At 43.8% G+C, this 27,481-nt stretch overlaps 1 protein-coding gene across 1 annotated transcript in view; it reads right to left on the bottom strand.

Moving 5' to 3' along the window:
- Nucleotides 1–27,481, bottom strand: part of LOC306922679 (receptor-type tyrosine-protein phosphatase eta-like) — a 57,653-nt gene that overhangs the window by 9,456 nt on the left and 20,716 nt on the right. Inside the window, exons 2-24 of the mRNA XM_079500440.1 lie at nucleotides 27,242–27,263; nucleotides 26,836–27,048; nucleotides 25,869–26,123; nucleotides 18,712–18,975; nucleotides 17,830–18,087; nucleotides 16,794–17,066; nucleotides 16,246–16,506; nucleotides 14,968–15,249; nucleotides 13,835–14,116; nucleotides 13,410–13,667; nucleotides 12,471–12,731; nucleotides 11,670–11,924; nucleotides 10,373–10,636; nucleotides 9,775–10,044; nucleotides 8,750–8,998; nucleotides 6,425–6,691; nucleotides 5,200–5,466; nucleotides 4,720–5,007; nucleotides 3,958–4,113; nucleotides 2,485–2,695; nucleotides 1,770–1,891; nucleotides 1,517–1,604; nucleotides 1,080–1,127 (exon numbers count right to left, since the gene is read on the bottom strand). Coding sequence (XP_079356566.1) covers nucleotides 1,080–1,127; nucleotides 1,517–1,604; nucleotides 1,770–1,891; nucleotides 2,485–2,695; nucleotides 3,958–4,113; nucleotides 4,720–5,007; nucleotides 5,200–5,466; nucleotides 6,425–6,691; nucleotides 8,750–8,998; nucleotides 9,775–10,044; nucleotides 10,373–10,636; nucleotides 11,670–11,924; nucleotides 12,471–12,731; nucleotides 13,410–13,667; nucleotides 13,835–14,116; nucleotides 14,968–15,249; nucleotides 16,246–16,506; nucleotides 16,794–17,066; nucleotides 17,830–18,087; nucleotides 18,712–18,975; nucleotides 25,869–26,123; nucleotides 26,836–27,048; nucleotides 27,242–27,263 — 5,114 coding nt within the window. The remainder of the gene's footprint in view (nucleotides 1–1,079; nucleotides 1,128–1,516; nucleotides 1,605–1,769; nucleotides 1,892–2,484; nucleotides 2,696–3,957; nucleotides 4,114–4,719; nucleotides 5,008–5,199; nucleotides 5,467–6,424; nucleotides 6,692–8,749; nucleotides 8,999–9,774; nucleotides 10,045–10,372; nucleotides 10,637–11,669; nucleotides 11,925–12,470; nucleotides 12,732–13,409; nucleotides 13,668–13,834; nucleotides 14,117–14,967; nucleotides 15,250–16,245; nucleotides 16,507–16,793; nucleotides 17,067–17,829; nucleotides 18,088–18,711; nucleotides 18,976–25,868; nucleotides 26,124–26,835; nucleotides 27,049–27,241; nucleotides 27,264–27,481) is intronic.

Raw genomic sequence — 27,481 nt, 5'->3', positions numbered from 1 at the left:
CACAACACAACACGTTTAAATAGAAACCAGGGCTCACAACACAACACGTTTAAATAGAAACCAGGGCTCACAAAACATACCAGGGTTCAGAAATAGCTTTAAATAGATACCAGGGGTCAGAAAACAAAACAATTGGTTTAAATAGATACTAGGGGGTCAGAAAACCAAGTTTAATCACTTAAAACCTCTAGTCTTAGTGAAACAGACTTGAGTTAAAACAGTTCTCAAACAGCTTTTTCCCGTCTACAGTATACACACTGAATGTCTTTGCTAACGAATGTTCACCGAATGTTCCCCCCAGAATAGGCATCCCAGGGTTCAAGTATAGTTAAATAGAAACCAGGGGTAACAAAGGGTTTAAACAGAAAACAGGGGGTCGAAAAACGACATGTTTTCTTTGTTTCCTCTCTTTTGTCTCTGGCATTGCTGTGGTTGAATTTGGATCGTACTTTTACATTTCATTTAATTTCAAATCACTATTTATGCTCGAGAGGCACTGAGTAGGCCTACCATCATTTACAGTGATGTTGTCAAGTTAAGTTAACAATATAAAAACAACAAACATCAATAAGACAAACAGACAGGAAGACATATAAAACAGCACAGCTAAATACTACAATATTCAAAAATGAAACATTAATTACAAAGAGATACCACAAGCCCTTTTCCACCTCCGTTCTAGATTCTTGGAACCTTGGTCCTTTTCACGGAACCAGTAGCCATTTTTTGGTTCAACGTCCGAACCAACTTTTATAGGGTTCAGAACCAATTCATTTTCAGCGGAAACACTCTGAACTGGTTCAGAGTGTTAAATAGAACTGAACCGGTTCAACCCTGGGTGGAAAAGGGGCCTCTGTGAACCCAAAGTCAAGTTCCCAATGTCCCAAGACAACATGCCAGACAGATTAGGATGTTTCCCAACACAAAAGAAACGACTCATTGTATTGTAATGGATTTGTACTCACACTTTGTTCCTGAAAAATAGAGATAAAAAAAACAGCAATTTGTACATTTATGGGAATAGTTTGAGTCAATGATTTGTTTAAACTTAGATTAGCAGAGATCGATGGAAAGCTCACCTCAATGAATGAATCTGGATGTCGGTTGGAGAGCCTTTCCGAGACAACCTATGAAACACAAACATCAGTATAATTGATTATACAGGAATAAAGTCCTATTCAAAGTTTTAAAAAAAAAAGAAGGAAAAAAAAGAAGAGTGAATTTAACTCTGAAAGTCACTTTCAGAGTGACTGTCAGGGCTTTCAGGATTTTGCTATACAGTATAAGCTTAATGGGTCAAGCAACATGCTGCATCATTGTACAACAGAGCAACAAGGAGGCTTTTCAGTAAATAATATTACAGGGCTACAACAGTCAATCAAACTAATCAATTGAATCCATTATAAAAGGTAACTGCTTTTAATAAAATAGACGATTGTGGGGGGACTTTTTTCTTTTTTTGACAAAAATCCATGTGATGTTTATGAAGATGACAGCCATATAGTACAGTACATACCTCCTCCAGTACAGGACAGCGCCAATGGTGACGATGAAGAGAACCACAAATATCCCCAGTGACGCTCCCACACCAATAAATATGGGCACTATTAAAAGAGACAAAATTAAAGATGATACCAATGATCACTTGGGCCTCCTCAATGGCAGGTGAGTCAGTAGGATAGCAGTGACAAGTTGACAAGACACAAATGTGTGTGGGGGGGAATAAATTGACATAGGCCTAACGACTAAATTAGTGAAGTGAAGTATACTCATGTTCGATGGGAGAACTACTGAACCCGGATGGATGTCGGTTATGGAGACGTAGGATCTTTCAACATCCACAAGACCAGCTGAGCTCATCTTCAGTTGGGTGAACAGCACTATTGCATATCTGCAACACAAATAAAAACTAAAATCAGTCCCGGGACTATATAACTTATATTTAAATTATTTGTCATATCTGCTCTGTGTCATTTCTAGTTTATGAAGCCTAAAAGATATATTTTCATTTATATGTTCCAATGTTTCAATGCCATTAAAAACACAATTAAATCGTTAATTGTAATCATTTGTGTGACAATTAATCATCCAGTAAAATGTCACGATCGTAAGACAACCGTACTTTTCAGCAAATCACCATTATTATGTAATATGTTTTGTGTTGGTTCGTACTAGGGATTTCACTTCTAATGATTTGTACTAGTTGACTAGTTGCCTAGTTTACTAGTGGACTAGTTGTTTAACTACCTATTATGTAAAAAAATAAAAAAATAAATTAAATAATATTTGTACATTTAAAAACTGTGTACATTGGTGACTATAATATAGCATTCTAGCTGATCTTGAGGCCTACAAAAACGGGGAAAAAACCAACAACCCTTTGTTTCTTATAAACTAGTCAACTAGTACAAACAAGATCGACTAGCGGATTTACTAGTCGACTAGTTGAATAGTCGACTAGTTGCTTAAAGCCCTAGTTCGTACCGGTACTGGTCTCCTGACGTCAGGACGCCATTGCTGTAGCTGTCCCAGATGCTTGTGTCTCCTATCTGAACGCTCACAGAAGGACTGTCCCCACTGCGGCCCAGGCCGGACAGCTTTCCCACTGTGGCCAGGTACATGGGACTGGTCTCACTGTCTTTGCTCCAGTCTTCATAGGTGTTTACCAAGTACTGCTGGAGATTAGTATCTACACCTGGGTGGAGAAAATAATAATTTAAAAACCTATCCTATTTAAAACTGCAGGATGATTCTATAAAATGTTTTCTAAATCAGTAGTTGTTTTTGTTCCAAGGACCCCCAAAATGATATGTATTTGGCCAGGGACCCTGGCCAAATACGTATGTTAAAAAAGATCTGGCCCAGAATAATATTATTTGTACTGGTGAAAACGTCCTGGAAATGACGTAAAGATCATCCCCATGTGGGCTGGGATCTGGCCTATAGTCCTGAACATCACCGGAGTCACCGGAGACGTCATTTGGCTTGCTGGGTATTTTAACTCCTTGTACAACTTGGTAGTAGCATCCTCTGCCCCCGCCCCTACGCCTCCCTTCCCTTCCTTTCCACTACACAGCTCCATTTGACTGGAACAACCTTCCTCGTTCTCTCAGAGCTCATTATAATCGCTCTGCATCTTGACTGTAGATCAGCGATAATAATAATGACTAATAAAATAATGGATAGTTACATCTCTAATATTTGCTTCATTCTGTGAATCCAAGGTCTCTCAAAGTGGGGTCCTTTAGTGGGTTCCAGGGGGATCCCCAGAAATAATTGTTGATTTTGCAATTTGCATCAAAATCTAAATTTGAACCACTTGAACATAATTAAAATAGACAAATAGAATAGATAAGCTCACAAGGTCACAACGTGTGCTATTTTTTTTTTTAATGTGAAAAAATGTGGAACGTTTTGACTATCTGAAACATAATAACAACACAAAAACTTTATGGGGGTTGTGGCATCTCGGTCCTGGACCGCACGCCATGGGGAAACCCTCTTGGGGAGAGAGAGAGCCAGACGGGCGGAGCAAAGAGGAAATCCCACCACGTCATCTGGGAAGGGTGCTACCTACTTAATCGGCTGCTGTATCAGTGCCGATGGACAACCGCTGCGCAACCGCGCCCGACCTATAAAAGCTACACTCTGTCCTCTCACTCTCTCTGTGGCTCTCCCCAAGGCAGGTTCGGCGTGCGGCTCCGGGTAAGAGAAAGATTAACATACACCTCCTCAAATTCCCCGTTATTCCGACATGTTAGTAATTGTATATTTCTCATTCCCAGGCTCTGAACGGCTAAATAGCTGGGAAATGGAACGCTGGCTCTAATGGTCCACAGGGTCACTGGCACAAGACAATTTCTGATGGAGGTCCGCGGCCAAATTCACATTAATTTTGGGGCCCTTGACATGAAAAGGTTTGAGAAGCACTGCTGTGAATGAGAGAACAGAACAAACCTTCCAGCTGGTTAGTGACCATCACGCCATAGTGTGTGATGGGCCCGCCAGAGCTGTTGAACAGACCCGAGTCAATGCGGAGGGAGAAGCTGTTGTGCTCCTTGCTGCTCTCCGTCACCAGTGACTCCAGCATCCACTTAGACGGCACAGGGGGGGCTTCCCAAAACACAACGAGGAAGAAAAGTTAATTAAGAATTATTCATTTAACTCTGAGAGTTACAAATACACGCTGAGGATTTTACGTTGTGTATTACTGCAAAATAAATGTAGACTTATAATTAAAGACTGCGCAAGGACTGTGCATGCAACACATTCATTCAATACTATTTACAACCTATGCTATTGTTATGTGACACAAATGACAGTATAGATCACATCATCATGACATCACCACAACTAAAAATGTATTTCCGGGTGGGTAACACCGGCAGCAACGCAATGAGGCAGTATTACTCATTAACCTTTATTTATTTTATAGAAGAAGAAGTGTGTGACAGCATGTCTTCCCCCATCTCTCTCCCCGTTTCCCGTCAACCTACTGTACGTCTATCAATAAAGGCAATGAGATGAGACCCCAAAAAATATCTTGGAAAAAAAAAATTGCTGACAAAGTAGGTTGTTGTTGACAAACTACACATAGCTAATGTTCTGGACACTTTTTTTCTATTGTGGTTAAATGTCCATAAGACATTCTGCCCGGAAATACCTGCTCTACACGCGTTTGTTTTGATGTGGTCTACTGGACGGAGGCGTTGAGTGTACCTGTGATGCCCGTGGTGCAGGTGCGGGGCACAGGAGTGCTGGCTCGTCCACAGCTCAGCGTCACCACCGTCAGGTCGTACAGGGTGTGGTACTTCAGTCCGAACACCGTGACGTGACCACACTCGTCGCATGTGGTCTTTGTGGTCTTGGCGTTGCCGTCGGCGCGTTCCACGGCGCTCACGTTGAAGCCAGAGTTCAGGCCTTTGGGTTGGTCCCATTCCAGGATGAGCCGGGCCTCTGTGCCGTTGTTGGGGTTCTGACACTGCAGGCCGGACACCGGACTGGAATCTGCACGGATTCATTGAGGAGGACAGGAATTAGCAGAACAGGAGGACCACGAAGCACACGCACGCACACGCACACGCGCACACACACACACACACACACACACACACACACACACACACACACACACACACACACACACATATATAAATATTTGTTACACTCAGAGAGTATGCTGCTCTCAACACGACGTACCTGTGCAAGTGGAAACGGACACTGTGGCAGCCTGTATTCCATTGACAGTCTCTGTGGTCACGTTGAAGTGATAGGAGCTTCCAGGAATGAGCTGTTGGACCGTACGCTCCTCATGTGTGGTTGTGATGTTGTCGGCGTGCAGGCCAGAGGAGTCAGCCCAGCTCACATAGTAACGGTAGCTCTGCTGGTAGCCAGCAGGCTTCTCCCAACTCAGTGAGATGCTCTCGTCTGCAGGAGACGCTGCAAGGGAGGTGACATCCTCTGGATCTGGTAGAGGAAATAGAGGTATGGATGGACACTTTCAAAATGCACACTGGGAGTAAGACACGGTTCTCTGTGCTTAGTTGTGACATTCAAATACAGATGCGTATTTAGAAGAAACAAGGACATTAAGGTCATAAAATAGAGCAAGAACAGCATAAGCAATTTTTTTCTTTCCCGCAAACCATGAAGGCGTGTGTGCGACTGTGTATGCATACGCCTGTGTTAATCAATCTAATAGTTTTAATCGGTTATAAAAAAAACCTATTGATTCGAGTAAAATTATAGATTTAAAAAAATTACGACCTACAACCTCACAATGTGTTGTGATGCGAGGTGTTGGAAGCTTCTGGGTCGCATATATTAGCAATATTAATTTGAGGTTAAAAGTGAACACTTTTAACGCAGCATTGCACCTGAGACGGAAAATGAGGCCCCTGTTTTCAGATGGGGGCCCGTGACCTAATATAATAGACCTAATGTAATTATTTTAGCTATTTTTGTATGGTGGGGGGGGGGGGGGGGGTTGATTTGTTGATGAATTAAAAAAAATATCAAAACTCAACGGGTACATGCTTTAGTTTCGACATACCATTGGTCTGACAACGACAACCTACCTTAAACCCTAACCTAACCATAACCGCGACCACGGAGCAGCGCATGTTCACCAACCATAACGCATGTTTGCCTTAATCCGGTCGCCAACCTTAACGCATGTTCGCCAACCTTAACGCATGTTCGCCAACCTTAATCCGGTCGCCAACCTTAACGCATGTTCGCCAACCTTAATATGGTCGCCAACCTTGACGCATGTCCGCCAACCTTAATCCGTCCGCTTTCCGCATGTCGGCCCTATGGTATGTCGGCCCTATGGTATGTCGGATAAGCGTGCGCAACTGCGCACCCCAACTCAACATCCCACTGCAGCCCTTCTTGCGTATTCATACATTTGTATGAGTCTTACTTGTAGTGACGCCGCGGCTGCAGACCTCTTGGCTTGTGAAGCCCATGGGTCCCACTGAGGCCACGCAGATATCGTAGGGAGTTCCGGAGACCAGGCTGTGAAAGGTGTGCGTGGTGTTGTTGGTTGAGACGTTGACCTGGTGGGATGTGCAGCGGGACGACAGCGCGTAGTGGAAGGAGGCGGTGGTCATCAGGGGGGCTTCTCCCCACCGCGTCTGAATGCTGCTGGTGGTCGTCCAGGTGGTCATGGACCCGGGTGGGTTGGGAACTGGGTGAGATTTCAATAAAGTTGAATTACAATTTAGGCATTTAGCAGACACTCTTAATCCAGAGTGATTTACAGCAGTGTTGTTTTCGTCGACTAAAACTATGACAAAAAATGTTCGTCGACTATCTATATACTATATGCTTTTGTTTTCGTCAGTGAAAAAACATTGACGAAAACAAAAGCATCCTCATCTTGTACAATGAACCTGAGTATACACTATGCTCTCTATTCTCGTCCATGCTAAACCCCTTATCCCTAAACTACTTTGCCTTTTTTGACTATTTTGAAAATAAGTTTTGAATAGTTGAACTAGCCGATCTACATCAACACGTTGTGAGCTTGTAGATTGGCTATTTTAACTATTCAAAAATGTTTTTCAAAATAGTAAATAAAGGCAAAGAAGTTTAGGGATAAGGGGTTTAGCATGGCCGAAAATAGAGCCCCCTGAGTATACATTAATGAATGCATGAATGCAGTATATGTTTAATGTAAAGCTCTGTTTGCTCTTTGCTGCCACCTAAAGTTAAGAGATAGAATAGAATAGTCCCCAGACTCCCCACTCATTGGGGTGCTTTTTTGTCACTGTATATTTGTCAAATCTGTCCTCTGCATTTACCCATCTTATAATCACTAGGTAATTATCTACGGTGCTCGGGGAGCAAGTAGGGGTTAATGGACCACTTCACCACTTTTCCACCTATCTTCATATAATAGGTCCTCACTAATAATCATGAAAAAATGGCGCAATTTTTTTCTACTCGGTCTGTGTCTCATAGGACGGCTGTGGGCAGTTCAGAAACTGTCTTCCAGTGACATCATCGATGGGGAATCCAAGCTAATAGAAACTGCAGGCTTTCTAGTCCTGAAAAGTTGCAATGCGAAAATGGAAGCCATCGTTCTCACGATAATGAAAATCTAAACATTTTTGTAAAAAAATCTTGTTTAAAAAGAAATCTGCCTAATGATGATGTCACTGGAAGACGGTTTCTAAACTGCCCATAGCCCTCCTATGAGACACAGACTGAGTAGAAAAGAATCGTGCCATTTTATCATGATTATTAGTGAGGACCTATTATATGAAGATAGGTTGAAAAGTGGTGAACTCAGCGTAGGTGCAGTTAATCAAACTAAATAATTCATATTCAATAGGATAATAAACCTAGATAAAGTGCCCCTCGGGGCACAGGTCTCCACCAGGGCAGGTCAGGTTGTGGCATTTCTTCTAACGCCTTGGATGACAATTGGATGATTTGAGGCATTTTGTTCCAAAAATGTGTTTTGCAAAAATCCACCTGTTGGTGGCACTATAACAGGCCAATGTGAAAAGGGTGGGATATATTCCTCAGCCTAGTAGGAAAGTCTGTGAAAGATTTCACGTAAATTGCATGCTGTGTTCATGATTTGAGGCATTTTGTTCAAAACGGGCCAATCCTGCAAACTTTGAAAGCCAATGTTAGCCAATTGGAATATGAAATATCGGACAGATCCGTCTTGAACACATGACTATAGAGATGGTGTGTAACGATTTGCGGGATTTTTGGACAGAATCTGGAGGAGTAATATGAAAAGTCGGCCTCCTGGTGGCGCTATAACAGGCCGTTCTGGAAAATTTGGGGCAGAGGTTCATCGTTGGCATCCAGGGAGTGTGTGTGCAAAATTTGCACCGGGTTAATAGACAGACGGACGCACACACTCACACACAGACTCACACGGAGTGCAAAACATACTCTCTCCCCATACCTTCGGCCTGGTGGAGACAATAATCAATCAATAATCAATCCCTATTTTGGGAATGTCATTCTAGGTGAAAAGTAAACAAAAAAAACAACAATCTCTCCAGCTTCTAACCATTAGATGGCAGCAAGTCAGACAATGTGTCATGGGTTTAGTTCCCCTATCACAGTGGATCGAAAAGTGGGGTCCAGGGACCCTCGGGATTCCCAGAGGGGGTTCCAAATGGAACCTTACAGGTCTGTAACTCTGAGTTATGGAGGTCCTCGAGATTGAAAAGTTTGAGAAGCCCATACATCAAACAATAACCACGTCAGTCACACTTACAGGTGGCACTGGTAATGAACCCAGACGTAGCGTTGAAGGGCCCGCTCGCCGCGGTGACCCTGGCTGTGTACAGCTGTCCCGCTGACAGGCTGGAGAACAGGCAGGATCTCTGGCTGGCGTCTAACTCCACTGAACTGTCGTTTAGATGGACCACGTAGCGCTCCACGGCCCCGGCCGGAGCCGTCCACCACACCAGCATGCTGCTGTTGGAGCCATCGTTGGAGACGGCAGGCTGGACCGCTTCAGGTTCTGTTAGCGGGAGAGAAGAGCAAAGAAAGAGAAATGTGTTAAGCTGCGTTCAGACCTGAATATATATATATATATATATATATATATATATATACACATACGGGATATATATATATATATATATATATATATCCCGTTTGTGGTGTGCCAGGTCGCGCTGCTCCCGTTCGTGCAACTATCGTCTTTGCATTGACTTTGTATGTAATCGCGCCACTCTAACCATCCAAGTCTGAACGCAGCTTTTGAGTTCAGAGTCAAGAATCAGAACAACTTTGTTGTCAATTCACTGTTTGACAGATTAGTGGGTGAAATTCTTTTTTGCATCATAATGTTGTTTTCCAGAAGAAAAAGAAAAAACGAATCTATACAAAGATAATCAACAATCCAACAGAATCAAAGAATCTAACAGGGAAAGGAACAATACAGGAATTTATTTTACCATCACATGAACAATAGAAGGCAGCCTCTCCCTCTGCACACTCAAAACTGTGCTAAATGTGTTTTTTCTTTTATCTACAAGCTTTCTAGAACTTTAAAACACTTAAACCTCAGCCTCTGTATTCTGGGGAAAGCTTTCACCAAAAATAGCAAATCGACAAGCTCACAACGCGTCTCGTTGAGGTGCTTTGTGAGCTTGTCGATCGGCTATTTTCAGCTAAAGCTTTCCCCCCCAACAACAGAAAACTAGTACAGAGCCCCGAGGGACTCCGGTCAACCATATAGGGTTTAAGTGGTTAATCCATGCAGTAACCAAAGCGTGATAAACAGGTTCGTACTGGTGTACTGAGACATGCAGGACGGTGTCCCCTCGGTGTCGTCCTGTGCTCTGACAAACACGCAGAAGGAGTAGTTGGTTCCTGGTGTGAGCCCTGACACCTGGGCCCGTTCCCCCGGCACCACGGTGCTGTTGGTGGACACGTCCCCGGAGCGGGCGGTCTCCACCCGGTATGTGTACGTGCTCCGGTTCTGCGGTGGCCTATTCCACGTCAGCAGGATGGTGGTGCTGTTCCATGTGCTGGCCTCCAGGCTACTCACACCGTATGGCCCTGCATGGAAACAAGAAGACATTTACTGTTGTTAACTTTAGAAAAACAGGTGGAAACGGATGAGATCCAGAAGCACAAAACAATGTATTTACAGTAGGCTATTTGAAAGAAATCTTGAAAAGATTCAATACATTTTATCAACACAAATTTTGCATGGCATAGCAGCAAACTTTCAAGAATTTTGGGACAATTAGCAGCATTTCCCCCAAAAGCAATAATTTGAGGCTTTTTGTAACTATTTTAAATTATTTAAAATAGTTACAAAAAGCCTCATATGTCGGGTCCTTCACCAGCGAAAAGTTTGAGAAACAAAGAATAAAACACCTACGTGTGAAATAGGACACAGCCGCGGGGCTGGCCTGGGTGCCATCTTCTGTCTGTGTGGTGACAGTGAAGGTGTAGTTGGTGCCAGACTGCAGGCCGCTGGCATTGTATCTAGTGGTGGAGACTATGTCAGATGGGAAGCTGCTCTCTGAGCTGGTAACCAGCACCATGTACGAATAGCCAGGTCTGCTCTCCAGCTGATCCCAGACTAACATCACCTCCGTGGGGGAGATCCCTGCTTCCTTCAGCATGCTTACTGAGTGTGGTTCTGGAGGGGGAAAGGGATATGATGATTATCTATAACATGTGTCACATGATGAAGATGGATTAAGATGCACCCAGTGTTGATCTGCAAAAAAAAAAAAAAAGATTTGGGGAAGATATTAACTGAATTTGAGGATAATTAAAACTAGGGAGTGGAAATAGAGCACCAAAGTCTGACATGAATGCCACTCTAGAGTCCAGCATGGGCTGGCAGTGGCTCAGGGGTAGAGTGACTGGATGGGAAGCACAAGGTTCCCAGTTCAAACCCAGGCTCCCCCAAACTTGCTGTCAAAGTGTCCTTGAGCAAGACTCTTGTTCCTGATGTGCAGGTTGGTGGCTTGCATGGTTTCCACCGGCATCGGTGTGTGTGTGTGTGTGTGTGAATAGGTGAATGTAATGCACAATCTCTGTAAAGCGCCTTGGATAAAGGCGCTATATAAATGCACCATTTTTCATTCACCATTTAGAGGCCGCTATCCCCCTGGGTAATATTTTGTATTGTAAATCCCATAGGCTAATCTAAGATTGCATCATATAAGAACTGTGTTCCAAAAAATAAACAAATCACCCCTGTGATTTTACTCATATGGATATTAAGCATCAACTGACAGTGAAAAAGTATTATTTTATCCAACAAAACAGACTGTATCAAATGTAACTCAATATCATAATCAATATCACACACCTGACAAAATCTCCAGGATGATTTGTTTATTTTTGGAACACAGTACTTATACTCTGTGACCCAGGGGCAGTGGGAGTGACGTCAGGACTTTGGTAGTCATTTGGTGTCATGAAGACTAATGATGCATTTTTTTTAAATATTGCTGCAAGGTTAATATTAACGGGACCATACAAAACCGTACTTGAATCTGTAGAGGGTCATCTCCTGAGACAACAAATGATGCCCCTGTTTTCAGATGGGGTCTGTGGCCAAATACAAATATATTAACGCAATATGAATGTGGGGGTCCTTGCCATGAACACGTTTGAGTCTTTGAGGAGTGAACCACCATATCATGGAATGTTAAACTCACTGGTATAGTTGAGTGTGGTTTCCACTGTGCTCAGGTAGTCACATACGCCCACGGTGACAACAGAGATGTTGTAGGCCGTTCCAGACTGGAGGTGGTCCAGCAGCATCCAGTTGTTACTGGTCTGGTTGGACCGGTCCCCGTGGAACACCATGAAGTTGTACTGGTCCGGCTCCATACCACCAGGTCTGGCCCAGCTGACGTTGATGCAGGCCGTGGTCTGAGACTCCACCACGATGGGACCGGGAGGGTTGGGAACTGGGAGAGGCAGGAGAAAACAAAGTGCGATTAATAACGTCAACCCAGCAACTGTACTTTGACCACTATTTCAGCCCCGTCTACAGCAAATGTCTTTGCCAAAAATCAGATCTACAAGCTACAAGCGATATTATATTTCATTAGATTTATGTTTGAATTCAATCGTTGTTTTCTGGAGAGGCAAACAATTTTTGTTGTTTTTGTTTATGGCTTGCACTGATGCATCAGTAGTAGGTAGGCCTAATAAATCATTCTATAACAATACACTATTTATTAGAATGATGAACCCAGAATCACACATACTGTATAACAGGTGTAATTGTGACCATAGGTCGCAGATTACTATGAAAACCTTCAAAACCTGTCGATCCCTCAGTCATGCCTCCAAATATATGGCCGTCAGTCCATCACGCCTCACCTCACGAGGCGTAATAGTAGATACTATGTTATTTTTTGAATTGATGTTTCTTTCTCTTCTGCTTGCTTAAAGGTCAGCCAAACTTTCTACATGGCCCATCCCCCCTAATGATTAGCAACGTATCTCACAGGTGGCGTTGACAGCAGTTGAGTTCTGGGAGAGCGGTCCGCTGGCGGAGACCACCGTTGCGGTGTACAGCGCTCCAGGCGTCAGGCCTTCAAACAGCACCTGCAGTGTGTGGTTGCTCAGGCCTGAGTGGTTTCCTTCCAACAGGCCTCCTCTGTGCAGCAGGACGGAGTAGGAGTCCACGCGGCCGCCGGCAACACCCCAGCTCACCAACATGGTGTTTGTGGTTCCAATGGCCTGTATGTCAGGCACCGCCGCAGGCTCTGCATGGGGGGGAAGAGAAAATACAGTCTTTCTTTCTTTTTTCTGTATAAACCTTTTTTTTTGTGGCTTTCGCCTTTATTTTATATATTTTATGGAGGGACAGACAGTAGGCTGACAGGAAATGGGGAGAGAGATGGGGGGGAAGACATGCAGTAAAGGCCGTCGGGATCAGGAGTCGAACCCGCGGCACACTGCCAGACTGGATTACCAGCCAAGGTGCCTGGACTGCTGTGCCATAGCCCAGGCCTGTATAAACCTTTTAGGGTCGCTGTGATGTCATGTGGATCATGACAATCATCATCATACATCATCATCATGCTGTAATTAGTGAGCTGCTCGACGGACATTGCAACCACACTTGCAATTTCCAAGTATTGCACCTTTCTAGTTACTGTACATAGTCACAGTCGGGCAATAACCTCTTAACCTGTTTTTCTCCGTTAAAATTAAGGCCCTACTTGTTCATACTAAAGCGTCACACACTAAATCATCAAAAGTAGCAAATCCACAACCTTGAGCTTGTCGATATGCTACTTTTGCTACTTTTGAATTTGAATCCTGAAAAGTAACAGTTTTGGACATGTGAGGTTTCCACCCGACAGAGACGATAATACTGTGTAGACTCTAAAACATATTTTAATTAAGAAATTAAAAACAAAGCCACTATAATGACGTACGGGTGTTTGTGGATATGCTCTCCGGGCGGGATTTGACCCCTTCAACGAGCGTCAACACGATGAAGGTGTACTGCTGTCCGGGGGTCAGGTGGGTGAAGGTGTACGTCTCTGTGTGGACGGACACGTTGACCCCGGTGTCCTCCACGCTCACCAGGTAGGAGTAGGTGTCGAGTAGGAAGTCGTCCTGTCTGTCCCAGGTCAGCTGGATGGCAGTGGTGTTCATGTCCACAGCTGACAGGCCGCTCACCGCTTTGGGCACTGTGAGTACAAGCAGAGTTTTTAGAGACTGCCCGACCGCCATGTTCACGGATATCGTTTTTTAGTATTTAATTAACAAGACAAATCTCGTATGGGGGGCACAAAACATTTTCAGATGTGGGTTCTTGACATGACAAGTTTGAGACCAACTGAACATAGATATTTACTTGTATAGCTGAAGGTCTGCTCGGTGGTGGAGTGGCTGTCCGGTGCCGCCACGGCAGTGACGTTAAGCGTGTATCTTGTCCCTGGACGCAGGCCAGTGACCACGGTGCTGTTGGTGTTGACCAGCTCTGCGCTGGTGGTGTTGACCAGCTCTGCGCTGGTGTGGTTGCTGGTTTGAATCCTGTATGTGAAGTACGGCTGGTATCCTTCAGGGTGTGACCACTGTACTTTTACAGAGGTGGTGGATTCAGGACTGGCCATGAGGTCCCGCACCGGTTTGGGTACTGTAAGCAATACAGCAAAAGCACATTACTTTGTTTTAACATACCGGTAATTTTTTATCGAAGGAATCTCACAGGAAAGGTATACAGTCAGAAATAGAAACCCTTCAAGTTTTCTGAAAAACAAACATGACAAACACAAACCCTCCCACCCAACCCCCTACCCCTACCCCTACACCAACCCCCTACCCCACCCAACCCCCTACCCCCAAAAAGAGAACGTTGACATTAACTACAGTATATTACATATATCGTTGTTGTCGGGCAGAAATATTTTATCTCCATATTTTAACTTTTTGTTGTTTTTTCGTGAATTACTGCCCTACTTGATCATACTACTGTAGTGGTGATTTTCTTTCTTTGTTTGCTTGCTTTTTGCCTGCTTTTGCCGTAAGTATTTTTTTGGTTCCAGTTCCGAACCAACATTTAGGGTCTGAACCATAGAGTATATAAAAGGATAGAGACTGAACTGGCGCGAAGCTCCGCCCCCCCCCAGCTATTCATGTCAGTGGAAGTTGCTCAGTGGCGTTTTGAAGCACCCGGAAGACTGCCGGAAGTACCGTCTCAGAACGTCTACTTCCGCATTTGACCACCAAATTTTGGTGGTCAAATGCTCTCATCTTGTGATACTTCTAGTATAGCACTCCCCGCGATAACAACAGAGGGAGGCAAGTCTCGCGACACAAGACTTGCAAAAAATAGAATATTTCATACTAGCGTAATTAATAGGTGATCTAGCGATTCTCCGCTAGATCAGGGTGCGATAGGACTCGGGAGAGTGGACAACACTGACCAATATGAAAATAATAATAATAATAATAAAATGGAATCCTCCTTTAATGGGTTCAACTCACAAGTGTACGCCGAGGTGGCGGGGGTCCAAACACTCCTAAAACCCTGGGGTCCCACTGTTTGCACCGTGATGTTGAACAGAGTCCCAGAGGAGAGCGAGGACAGGACGGTGTGGTTGGTCGTGGAGGTCTTGTTTTGCGCGGCGGCGCCCCCTGTGGCGGCCCGGTAGGATACGTGGTAGCTGGTGTGCGGAGCGCCCTCCATGGCGTGAGGAGGGGACCACTCCACATGGAGGGCTGTGGTGTTCCTCTGAGTCACAACCATCACTCCAGGAGCGGTGGGGACTGGAATGGAGACACATCATTGATTGAAGAGCCCGTAAGCAGGAAATGCTCTATTTGCATCGCTATATTTTGGCTACAATAAATTTCACTGCCTTCTGTGGACTAGCCTGGCTAATAAGCCAGACTAATATCACACAAGGCAATTTGTTTTTTGCCAACGGATGATTTGGTCTGGCTTATTAGCCAGGCTATCTGTGGACACCCCCAGTCCTCATGGCAAAACTACAGCTTTTTTCTTCACAACCTTGAAACCATTTTTCTTTTCCTTTTTTCTTGAAATGTAGACGACAAGATCGACCCCCTAGTCATACTGACGTGGTGACGTGATTGGCTGCTTCTAGCCAATGGGACAACAAGCAAGGGCAAAGCTGCCTCTAGCCAATGGGAAGGGGAGGGGTACATATCCCTGGCAGCCATGCAGGCTGCAGACAGACAGAGAAGCATGCTCACACTCACGGGGTGACGGGGAAGGAAGATACTACAGTTATTTGACACGTTTGCAATGTTCACACGTCACTCGATATAACTTCAAACCAAACGCTGCTGAAGCCAATGCAAAGCCACAACAAAACACAGTCATTGAACCACGCACAGAACGTCGGAAACTAACGCAAACAACGGAGAACACAACGGAGACAATGCACGCAAACAACGGCCGCAAGGCGCGAGGTTGTGACACACAAACATACACGTTACTAAAAACATAATCATATTATTATGGGGAGGAGAACACAACGGAGACAGTGCTTCTTTCATCTGACAAAATCACTATGTGATCTTTTTTTTTTTTTTTTTTTAATTCATCATTCACATTTGGCTGGGTGGTTTATAACATATTTTGGTCTGACACACTGTGGAACTTATGTATCTTGTTGCAAGACCCCAAACCGTTCAGCTCAAAAACTAGAAAAAGTGTCTTGATCACTTAACTACAGAGATCCGCATTGGCTTCATTTTCAAGAGCGAAAGCTTTGCCTCAGCCTGGGCTGAACTCACCAGTAGCCAGTGGGATCTGGTCAGAAGTGCTAGTGAAAGGACCGGCCACAGCAGTCACGGTGACCTCATAAACCCGGCCAGGTTTTAAGCCACTGAGGTGGGCCGTGCGCTCCTCCCACGTCCTGTTGGCCCAGAAGTTCAAGTCCGCGTTCCAAACACTCAGGTTGTAGTACTGGACGTAACCACTAGGCAGAACCCAACTGAGGTTCAGAGAATCGGTAGCTCTTGCCACAACGGTGATGCTCCCGGGTTTCTCTGGCTCTAGATTTAGGCATGCACGCACGCACACACACACACACACACACACACACACACACACACACACACACACACACACACACACACACACACACACACACACACACACACACACACACACACACACACACACATCGTTTGTGTTTTGTCCATAAATTGACAACACTAAAACAAAAAAAACTGGAAAAAAAACTAAAACATCGGTAAACATAAACAGAAAAGACTCACAATAAGCTCCTGGGGGGGGGGGGGGGGGGGGTTATAATTTATTTCACACAGTATGGACCTACTTGTGAAAGTCGATACGAAGGCCCTTGCGCCTTCGTTGGTGATAATTCCGGCCACGGCGGCGACCGTGATGTTATACAGAACTCCAGGTGACAGACCCGTGACGGTATGGGACGTTGTGGCGCCTCCGCCGGTGCTGTTGGTGGTGCCGCCGCCCACGGCGCTCCACCACGTCACCGTGTAGGAAGACACGTTGCCCTGCGGCGCCATCCAGCTCACAGACACAGAGGACGTGGTGACGGCCGTGATGTGTAGACCGCTGACCTCGCCAGGCTCTGTGGGGACACGGACATGTGAGACACTTTGAGAGCAGCAGTGGTGGAAACAAGCGTTTTACCCCATTTAGACCTGAGATCGATTCTAAAAAAAAAACAGTTTCCTGAAAAAACTATGTTTCTATGTCAGAGGTGCTCAACTTTTTCACGTCAATGACCCCCATAATTATCTGTATTTCAGACACCCATCTGAAAATATGTTGTTCCAGGGACCTCCCAGAAGCAAAGATTTGAGTTAAAAATGAAAGAATATATATTCAAAGATTTGTGCCACATTTTCACGATTTTTCTAAAATAGCAGATCTACAAGCTCATAGCGCCCATAATATGGAGATAAAAGGCAACCATATACAGTATAATTATACTAGGGGTTTAACGGTATAGTAACTGCATCGAAAAATCGATTTTAATTTCAAAAATCAAAGTATATTGAAATGAAAACAGCAACATTGACTATGTATCGCATCGTATCGTTTAGCAATGCAAATAATGAATTGTATCAATCAATACTACATTTTTGTGTGTGGTATCAATTTTTTGAAGAAAAAAGAAAAAGAGGGGTTTAATTACTTAGTTTAAAATAATGTCAATGTATTTTAAATAGTTACTGTATCGATTCAAATCATTGAATCGTATCGGATCGCCATAATGAACCAATATCCATGTATCGTATCGTCAACCATGTATGATTCGTGATACTATCGTATCGCTGTTAAAATGTATCATTACAACCCTAGTAAATACAGTATAAACTGCGTCTTACCTGTAACTGCACTGAGGACGAACGGCTCTCCTTCTGTTTGGTTATCTTTGGCAATGGCAATGACCTTGATAGTGTAACTGGTTCCAGCCTCCAGGTCAGCTAGGAGAGCTGAAGGGCCATATGTGGTCATGTTCAGTTGTGTTCCGCCATCGTCCCACTCCAGCCTGTACATTGATACCACTCCTGCAGGGCTGGTCCATGTCAGAGAAATGGAGGAGTTTGTTGTGCGCACACTAGGTGGCGCTATCGTATTTGGTTCTGCAGAGGAGAGGGCAGGGGAGGGGAGAGGATAGGAGACGGAAATGAGTACAACTTTTGTTTAGTTTTTTGGTCAAACTGATGAATACCTCTGGCAATCTCTCCAGCACATTCAGGTCTGGATACCAATTTGATCCCATCAGGAGAGGAGAACTAATTACATTATACAGGATAAGCGACTGCAATTGGAAATGAGCAGACCAGTTCCAAGGACTGTCTAAAGAGGACGAGACGCGAAGACCGTACAGGCGACACCATGTTGCTCCATGGTGATCCATGGAAGGAAAGAAACATGCGCAGTTGAGACCAGGAAGTTGTACATGCACAAATTTGGGCATGTACAACTTCATGGAGCAACATGGCGTCGTCCGTACGGTCTTCGCGTCTCGTCCTCTTTAGACAGTCCTTGACCAGTTCCAGGAACTGGAACACAAATTGAAGCTCATGATTGGATTAAATTGGTGTCCCACCTGAAAATCTATTTTCTGTTTACTAATGTCCTGGAGAGACAGGGAGAGCCCCATGTCACTGAACTATCAGCAGTGATTACCGTCAGGATACAGAGTTTTAACTTAAAATGTAACCATTTTAACAAAAAGAACTGTGAAGGATACAAACACTTACTGGTGGCGTGACTGCTATTGACCACGACCCCTTTAGAAACGTTATCTCCAGCCACTGCAGCCACTGCAAAGTAATACAGCTCTCCGGCGGTGAGGCTGTCTACATGAAACACCGTTTGGCTGGTGCTCTCATTCTCATGCAACTCGTTCCCATCGCTCCATTCCACAAAGTAGGAGGAGCTTTCGCCATCTGGTGCGCTCCATTTCAGGGACACGGAGGATGTCGTAATGTTACACGAAGTAAAGTTCCTGATCATCTCAGGATCTGCGCCGAGGCAAGCAGGGAGCGGGGACAATGACAAGAGACGCAAGAAAACAAGATGATCAAATAAACACTCCTTTCAGTGAGACGTTAAGAGTTCAATGGAAAAGATGACAAATGCGTGGGATTTTATGCACAAGTGAACCTTTTTGTCAAAAACACATCTTACATGTGAAGAGTAAAACCTCGTCCTTTTCGCTTTCTGTTTTTTGATCAGAGGCGACTGCGATGACTGTGAATTTGTACTGTGCTCCAGGAATGAGCTCAATGACACTGATGTACGTTTCATTTACAGTTTGACTTCTATTTTCACTCCCGTCTGTCCATTCTACTCTGTAGGAAGAGGTCGCTCCCACTGGTTCGGTCCAGTTCAGGAACACGGACGATGTCGTGATTGCAGCCGCCTTTAGGTTCCTGACGGCTTCAGGTTCTAAGAGAGAGTGTTAGTTACTCAGCGGTTACTGGTTAACCACTCAAAACCTCACATACAGAACACTAGTTGTCGACAAGCATCCTCCAGGGCTCTATACCAGGTCCACTAATATTATAGGTACTTACTTGTATAAAAGGATGCAGTGACACTGTTCCCTTCAGTTTGGTTACAAGTCAGTGTTTTAACACTGAACGTGTACTGACCTCCAGGGGTCAGATCAGTAATGTTAACATGAGTCTGATCAGTATCAGTACGCTCACTGACACTTCCATTAGTCCATTCTACTCTATAGGACACACTGATTCCAACTGGCTCAGTCCAGCTCACAAACACACTGGAAGTTGTGATTTCACTGACATTTAGGTTCCTGACGACTTCAGGCTCTGTCAGTGCAACATGAGTGGGTGGGGGAGAGAGAGAGAGAGAGAGAGAGAGAGAGAGAGAGAGATAAGATATTGCCACCTTTCTGAAAGTGCTCAAATTATAATCTATGATTTCCTCTGACGAGGAAGTATTTTAAAACACTCTGTACAATTAGGTAAACTAAAACATCTCTAAACTTTTACAAGTCAGTTCCATAAGCCTCATCTTACGTGTGCAGTGTGTCGTTTCAACCATCTTTCCAAATGTTTCGTTATCTCCAGCGACTGCAAACACACTGAAGGTGTACCGTTCTCCTGGTGTCAATCCAGTGACATTAAATGATGTTTCTGACACCGTATGTGTCTCACTGGCGTTCCCATCGGTGTATTGTATTGTAAAGAAGGAACGCTTTCCTTCTGGTTCACTCCAACTCATATACACAGACGATACTGAGATGTCACTGACACTTAGGTTCCTGATGACTTCAGGTTCTATGGGTGTTGGGGAGGGAGGGAGAGAGAGAGCGAGAGAGAGAGAGAGAGAGAGAGAGAGATACCAGGTCTGCTGAAATTTTCCTCTACAACAAATCTCTTCACCAAAAAAGCCGATACTGGATCACAATGCATTGCATGTAATTATAATGCTATATCAGCTATGATTTTCCACTGAATGTTTATCTCAGAACGGGGATGATGGGGTTCACGTGGTTAAAAACTATTAAGGATGTAACAATAAAGTCCAGGACATTATTTCCATTGGGGACCATGTGCTCAATGGTGACACAAACATTGTGCAGGTTTCAGCTTCTTCTTAAATATAACATGCGCTAATGTTGAGGCGAAGAAGCAGAAACATTGGTCTAACATTCCTATTTTGGTACAGAGGGGTAAATATGTTCCTATTATCTCATCGTTGTCTGCTTAACAGTCAAGATAAAAGGTACTTACTTGTATAAAAGGATGCAGTGACACTGTTCCCTTCAGTTTGGTTACAAGTCAGTGTTTTAACACTGAACGTGTACTGACCTCCAGGGGTCAGATCAGTAATGTTAACATGAGTCTGATCAGTAGCAGTACGCTCACTGACACTTCCATTAGTCCATTCTACTCTATAGGACACACTGATTCCAACTGGCTCAGTCCAGCTCACAAACACACTGGAAGTTGTGATTTCACTGACATTTAGGTTCCTGACGACTTCAGGCTCTGTTAGTGCAACATGAGTGGGAGAGAGAGAGAGATAGAGAGAAGAGAGAGAGAGAGAGAGAGAGAGAGAGAGAGAGAGAGAGAGAGAGAGAGAGAGAGAGAGAGAGAGAGAGAGAGAGAGAGAGAGAGAGAGAGAGAGAGAGAGAGATAGATCCATTCATATTTTGTCATCACCTCTATAAGATATGCCAGTCTTAAAATCTAAGACATCCTCTGACAAGGAACTATTTTAAAGCACAATTAAGTCAACTAAAAAGTCTCTAAACTTTTACAAGTCAGTTCCATAAGCCTCATCTTACGTGTGCAGTGTGTCGTTTCAACCGTCTTTCCAAATGTTTCGTTATCTCCAGCGACTGCAACCACACTGAAGGTGTACCGTTCTCCTGGAGTCAATCCAGTGACATTAAATGATGTTTCTGACACCGTATGTGTCTCACTGACGTTCCCATCTGTGTATTGTATTGTAAAGAAGGAATGCTTTCCTTCTGGTTCACTCCAACTCATATACACAGACGATACTGAGATGTCACTGACACTTAGGTTCCTGATGACTTCAGGTTCTACGGGTGTAACACAAGTGGGTTGGAGAAAGAGAGTGCACGAGAGAGATCTGTATTTCAGGTTGTCATTTACTTTATAGAGGACTGCATTGCCATCTTTCTGAAAGTGCTCAAAATACAATCTATGACGTCTTCTGACAAGGAACTATTTTAATTCCTTTTTCCGCACATGTTTCAAATGTTCTCCCAAATTAGTTATGCCAATTCCCAGGTTTCTTCTCACATGTAGGTCCTCTTACTTTTAACCCCCACAGCTGCTCATGTGGGAAGGTGTAGAAGTCAAACCCATGAAGTCACTAATGCAGCAATAGAGATCACACTATACCCCCAGCGTCGATTTCAGTTTCTTCTGACTAAAACATGTTCTATGAGCACAAGATGGTGATATCTGCAGTAAGAGAGTGATCCAATAGCAGCCAACACTGTCCTCTGTCCAACTCTGTCCTCTGTCCAACACTGTCCTCTGTCCAACTCTGTCCTCTGTCCAACACTGTCCTCTGTCCAACTCTGTCCATTGTTTTGGGAATTTCACATGCTGTGAGTGTGAAATCCTGTGCAGCATCTGAACAACTTGTATTTGTATGACATCAAAGTCATGATCAATCAATAAAATGCATGCCAGATGAAAGTATCTTAACAGTATTGATCAAACATAACTCTTGTTTTTGTACAGATGCTAGATGTGTCGATTATCAACGTTTCTTCTGCTTAACTTGTACAGTAAAAGGTACTTACTTGTATAAAAGGATGCAGTGACACTGTTTCCTTCAGTTTGGTTACAAGTCAGTGTTTTAACACTGAACGTGTACTGACCTCCAGGGGTCAGATCAGTAATGTTAACATGAGTCTGATCAGTAGCAGTATGCTCACTGACACTTCCATTAGTCCATTCTACTCTATAGGACACACTGATTCCAACTGGCTCAGTCCAGCTCACAAACACACTGGAAGTTGTGATTTCACTGACATTTAGGTTCCTGACGACTTCAGGCTCTGTCAGTGCAACATGAGTGGGTGGGGGAGAGAGAGAGAGAGAGAGAGAGAGAGAGAGAGAGAGAGAGATCCATATTTAACATATTTACGGCCACCATTGACCTCCGGCACTGTCGCTTCACTGCCAACAGGATGCCGATGCACGGGGCCTTTTATTTTGAAAACCCAGAAATTCACCCAAATGAACCGAAAGTAAAAATCGGCTATTACTAATCTGCCGGTCGTAAGTTGAAAAGTCATCAGAAGCGTTAATATTGTAACCGCGAGGCACCGATTATTTTTGAATGAATGAGCCTAACGTCGATGTTCACTTCAAACACCTCAATCGGAGCCTCAATTTAGAGAAAAACGCAACCGACGATCACACTATTATAGGACTCTATGAAGCGGCCATCTTGGCCCAGGCAACACGGTTTGTGTAAAGCTAGCTATAGCAACCCAATGCTAATGTATGTTGCATTACGAGCGCGATCTATCATGAACCACTATAAAGACCATAGGACGTAAATATACGCCTATGGCTCAAAGCGTTGAATTTTGGTATTTGATCAAAATCCAATATACAGTATGACTTCCCCTGAAAAGGAACTATTGGAAAACACTCAGACAATTAAGTCCAAACTCAGCCTCATCTTACGTGTGCAGTGTGTCGTTTCAACCGTCTTTCCAAATGTTTCGTTATCTCCAGCGACTGCAACCACACTGAAGGTGTACCGTTCTCCTGGAGTCAATCCAGTGACATTAAATGACGTTTCTGACACCGTATGTGTCTCACTGACGTTCCCATCGGTGTATTGTATTGTAAAGAAGGAACGCTTTCCTTCTGGTTCACTCCAACTCATATACACAGACGATACTGAGATGTCACTGACACTTAGGTTCCTGATGACTTCAGGTTCTATGGGTGTTGGGCCAAGGGGAGGGAGAGAGAGAGAGAGAGAGAGAGAGAGAGAGAGAGAGAGAGAGAGAGAGAGAGAGAGAGAGAGAGCGAGAGAGAGAGAGAGAGAGATCCATATTTCAGGTTGTCATTAACTCTATAGAGGACTACATTGCCATCTTTCTGAAAGTGCTAAAAATACAATCTATGACGTCTTCTGACAAGGAACTATTTTAATTCCTTTTTCCGCACGTTCCCCTTTTTCTCCCTATTATTGTTATGCCAATTCCCAGGTTTCTCCTCACATGTAGGTCCTCTTACTTTTAACCCCCACAGCTGCTCATGTGGGAAGGTGTAGAAGTCAAACCCATGAGGGGTCAATAAGGCAGCAATAGAGATCACACTATCCACCCCTCTAACACAGACAATAATGTTCACTAGAGTTCATTGTTGCTTCTGATAGTGTTGAAAATACATATTTCAGTTTCTTCTGACTAAAACATGTTCTATGAGCTCAAGATGGGGAGATCTGGAGTAAGAGAGTGATCTAATAGCGGTCAACTCTGTCCTCTGTCCAACTCTGTCCATTGTTTTGGGAACAGCAAATCACATGCTGTGAAATCCTGTGCAGCATCTGAACAACTTGTATTTTTATGACATCAAATTCATGATCAATCAATAAAATGCATGCCGGATGAAAGTATCTTTACATAACAGTATTGATCACAACATTGTTTTAGTTTTTTTTGTGTCGATTATCAAAGTTTTTTCTGCTTAACAGTCAAGATAAAAGGTACTTACTTGTATAAAAGGATGCAGTGGCACTGTTTCCTTCAGTTTGGTTACAAGTCAGTGTTTTAACACTGAACGTGTACTGACCTCCAGGGGTCAGATCAGTAATGTTAACATGAGTCTGATCAGTAGCAGTACGCTCACTGACACTTCCATTAGTCCATTCTACTCTATAGGACACACTGATTCCAACTGGCTCAGTCCAGCTCACAAACACACTGGAAGTTGTGATTTCACTGACATTTAGGTTCCTGACGACTTCAGGCTCTGTCAGTGCAACATGAGTGGGTGGGAGAGAGAGAGAGAGAGAGAGCGAGAGAGAGAGAGAGAGAGAGAGAGAGAGAGATCGATATTTAACATATTTACGGCCACCATTGACCTCCGGCACTGTCGCTTCACTGCCAACAGGATGCCGATGCACGGGGCCTTTTATTTTGAAAACCCCGAAATTCACCCAAATGGACCGAAAGTAAAAATCGGCTATTACTAATCTGCCGGTCGTAAGTTGAAAAGTCATCAGAAGCGTTAATATTGTAACCGCGAGGCACCGATTATTTTTTAATGAATGAGCCTAACGTCGATGTTCACTTGAAACACCTCAATCGGAGCCTCAATTTAGAGAAAAACACAACCGACGATCACACTATTATAGGACTCTATGAAGCGGCCATCTTGGCCCAGGAAACACAGTTTGTGTACAGCTAGCTATAGCAACCCAATGCTAATGTATGTTGCATTTCGAGCGCGATCTATCATGAACCACTATAAAGACCATAGGACGTAAATATACGTCTATGGCTCAAAAGCGTTGAATTTTGGTATTTGATCAAAATCCAATATACAGTATGGTTTCCCCTGACAAGGAACTATTGGAAAACACTCAGACAATTAAGTCCAAACTCAGCCTCATCTTACGTGTGCAGTGTGTCGTTTCAACCGTCTTTCCAAATGTTTCGTTATCTCCAGCGACTGCAACCACACTGAAGGTGTACCGTTCTCCTGGTGTCAATCCAGTGACATTAAATGATGTTTCTGACACCGTATGTGTCTCACTGGCGTTCCCATCGGTGTATTGTATTGTAAAGAAGGAACGCTTTCCTTCTGGTTCACTCCAACTCACATACACAGACGATACTGAGATGTCACTGACACTTAGGTTCCTGATGACTTCAGGTTCTACGGGTGTTGGGCCAAGGGGAGGGAGAGAGAGAGAGAGAGAGAGAGAGAGAGAGAGAGAGAGAGAGAGGCAGATAGATAGATAGACAGACAGACAGCGAAAGAGACATCATCCATATTTCAGGTTGTCATAGAGTCGTTATTACTGTTTTCTTCAGTTTAGTTAAAATTCAGTGGTTTTACACTGAATGTGTATTGTGTACTGAAATCACATCAGTGCTTTCTTAACCGTACTGTACTGATTCTGATCGTATTGTTCATAATAATGGACCCTCCAAATAAACGTCATAGTCACTCATACCTTAATAAGTCTGACTATTGTTAAACCCAATGATATAAGACATTGCAGGTGAAAATGTTTTGTTCAATGAACCGACATGAGCAAGATTAATTAATAAGTCTGATATTGCTCGTGAACATCGGTATGAATTTAATTGTCTGTTAATTGCCCACAGCCCTGCCGGCACGAGCCACAATCAAAACGAGCATATACTTACTTGTGTATACGGTCTTATTGGTGCTTGTTCCTCTAGTATGGTTGTCGTTAGCCAGCGCTGTTACCATGAACGTGTACTGAAAGCCCGCCCTCAGACCACCAATGGTCGCATGCGACACCCGTGTGGCGGTGCTGTTAGTACCGCCATTCCACTCCACCACATAGGAGGAGCTCTGTCCCTCCGGTTGGGTCCAGTTCAGAGACACAGAGGACTCTGTGACTTCAGTGACATTGAGGTCCCTGACGGCCCCGGGCTCTATCGGTATAAAACAGGAGGGTGGGAGAGAGAGACACAGAGAGCAGTGTTGATTTCGTCGACTAAAACTAAAACGAAAAATGTTTGTCGACTACCCTTTTTCACTGACGAAAACTAAATGGAAACGAAATGAAAACTAAGCTATGATGACTAAAACTATGACTAAAAAAAAGTATATTGACAATTTCGTCAACAAATAGAAACTAGACTAAAATGTTAGGAAGGGACTAGTGGACGAAAGATCCAGTATAAGTCAATTTACACTTGGTTGCATGCTGAAAATAGCCGATCTACAAGCTCACAACATGTCGCACTGCGACGCGTTGTGAGCTTGTAGATCTGCTATTTTCAGCAAGTGTAAAACCAGTCATTTGTACATGACTGAATGTATTTTGGAGGGTGAGGCCCGCCAAAATACATTATAGTCGACAAAATCAACCGTAGATTTATTTGACAAAAAAATCTTATGATATTTACTTAGACTAAAACTAGACTAACACTAAAACATTCCAGGTGACTAAAATGTGACTAAAACTAAATGAAAACTATTCAAGAGACTACTAACTCAAATAAAAATGTGCTGCCAAAAACAACACTGACAGAGAGTACTGAACCATTTGGAGATTTACACGTGGGCACCTGGTCCAGAAAAGGTTGACATGACTGCTTATAGACATTGATTATAGGACTTGAATAAAATAGATTGGCTCACTCGTTGTGAACTCTTTGCAGCAGTTGTGGCATGTGTAGGTGACTTCGTAGGTGGCACCAGGATCCAAGTTAGTTATATTTGGCGGTGCATAGGTGGTGTTGTCGATAGATAGGGTGCAGTTTTGCCAGAAGTCTCCGGAGGCGACCGGAGTCGCTAAGACAATAGTGTCTGTTGCTATCGTCGATGCTTTAAAACCGGCACACACACTGGAGACTAAAAAGAAAAGAAAAGAAAAGAAAAGAAAAGAAAAGAAAAGAAAAGAAAAGAAAAGTGCTTGCACAAATGAGCAAAAAGGTTTCACAACATCTGGTTTATAAGAGGCTTACAATTCATGAATCTGTATAAAACAAACCTACTGTAGGAGAGCCTATTTCTCAAGCAAGTTGAATAACTATGAAATACTTACTGTTGCATTCTGCTCTGGAGCTCTGCAGATGACAGGGGAAAGAGGGAAGAGAACAGTTAGCTTTTACCACCAGAGGTCAGCATTGAGTTACAAACAGTCACAACTTGCACCTGTCTGTGAGTCTGAGCACACTTTAGAATTCCATGAGTGGACAAAAGAAGCTGTCTTTTGCGTCATTTCTGTTTTTTTAGACAGCTGGTGGATGGAAATAAGCTCCACCCACGCAGCAGATTGCCGCGT

This window comes from Electrona antarctica (assembly GCF_951216825.1).
Source record: "Electrona antarctica genome assembly, chromosome: 5".
Taxonomy (NCBI): Eukaryota; Metazoa; Chordata; class Actinopteri; order Myctophiformes; family Myctophidae; genus Electrona; species Electrona antarctica.
The sequence above is the reverse complement of the archived record's forward strand: the minus strand, read 5'-3'. Positions and strand labels throughout refer to the sequence as shown.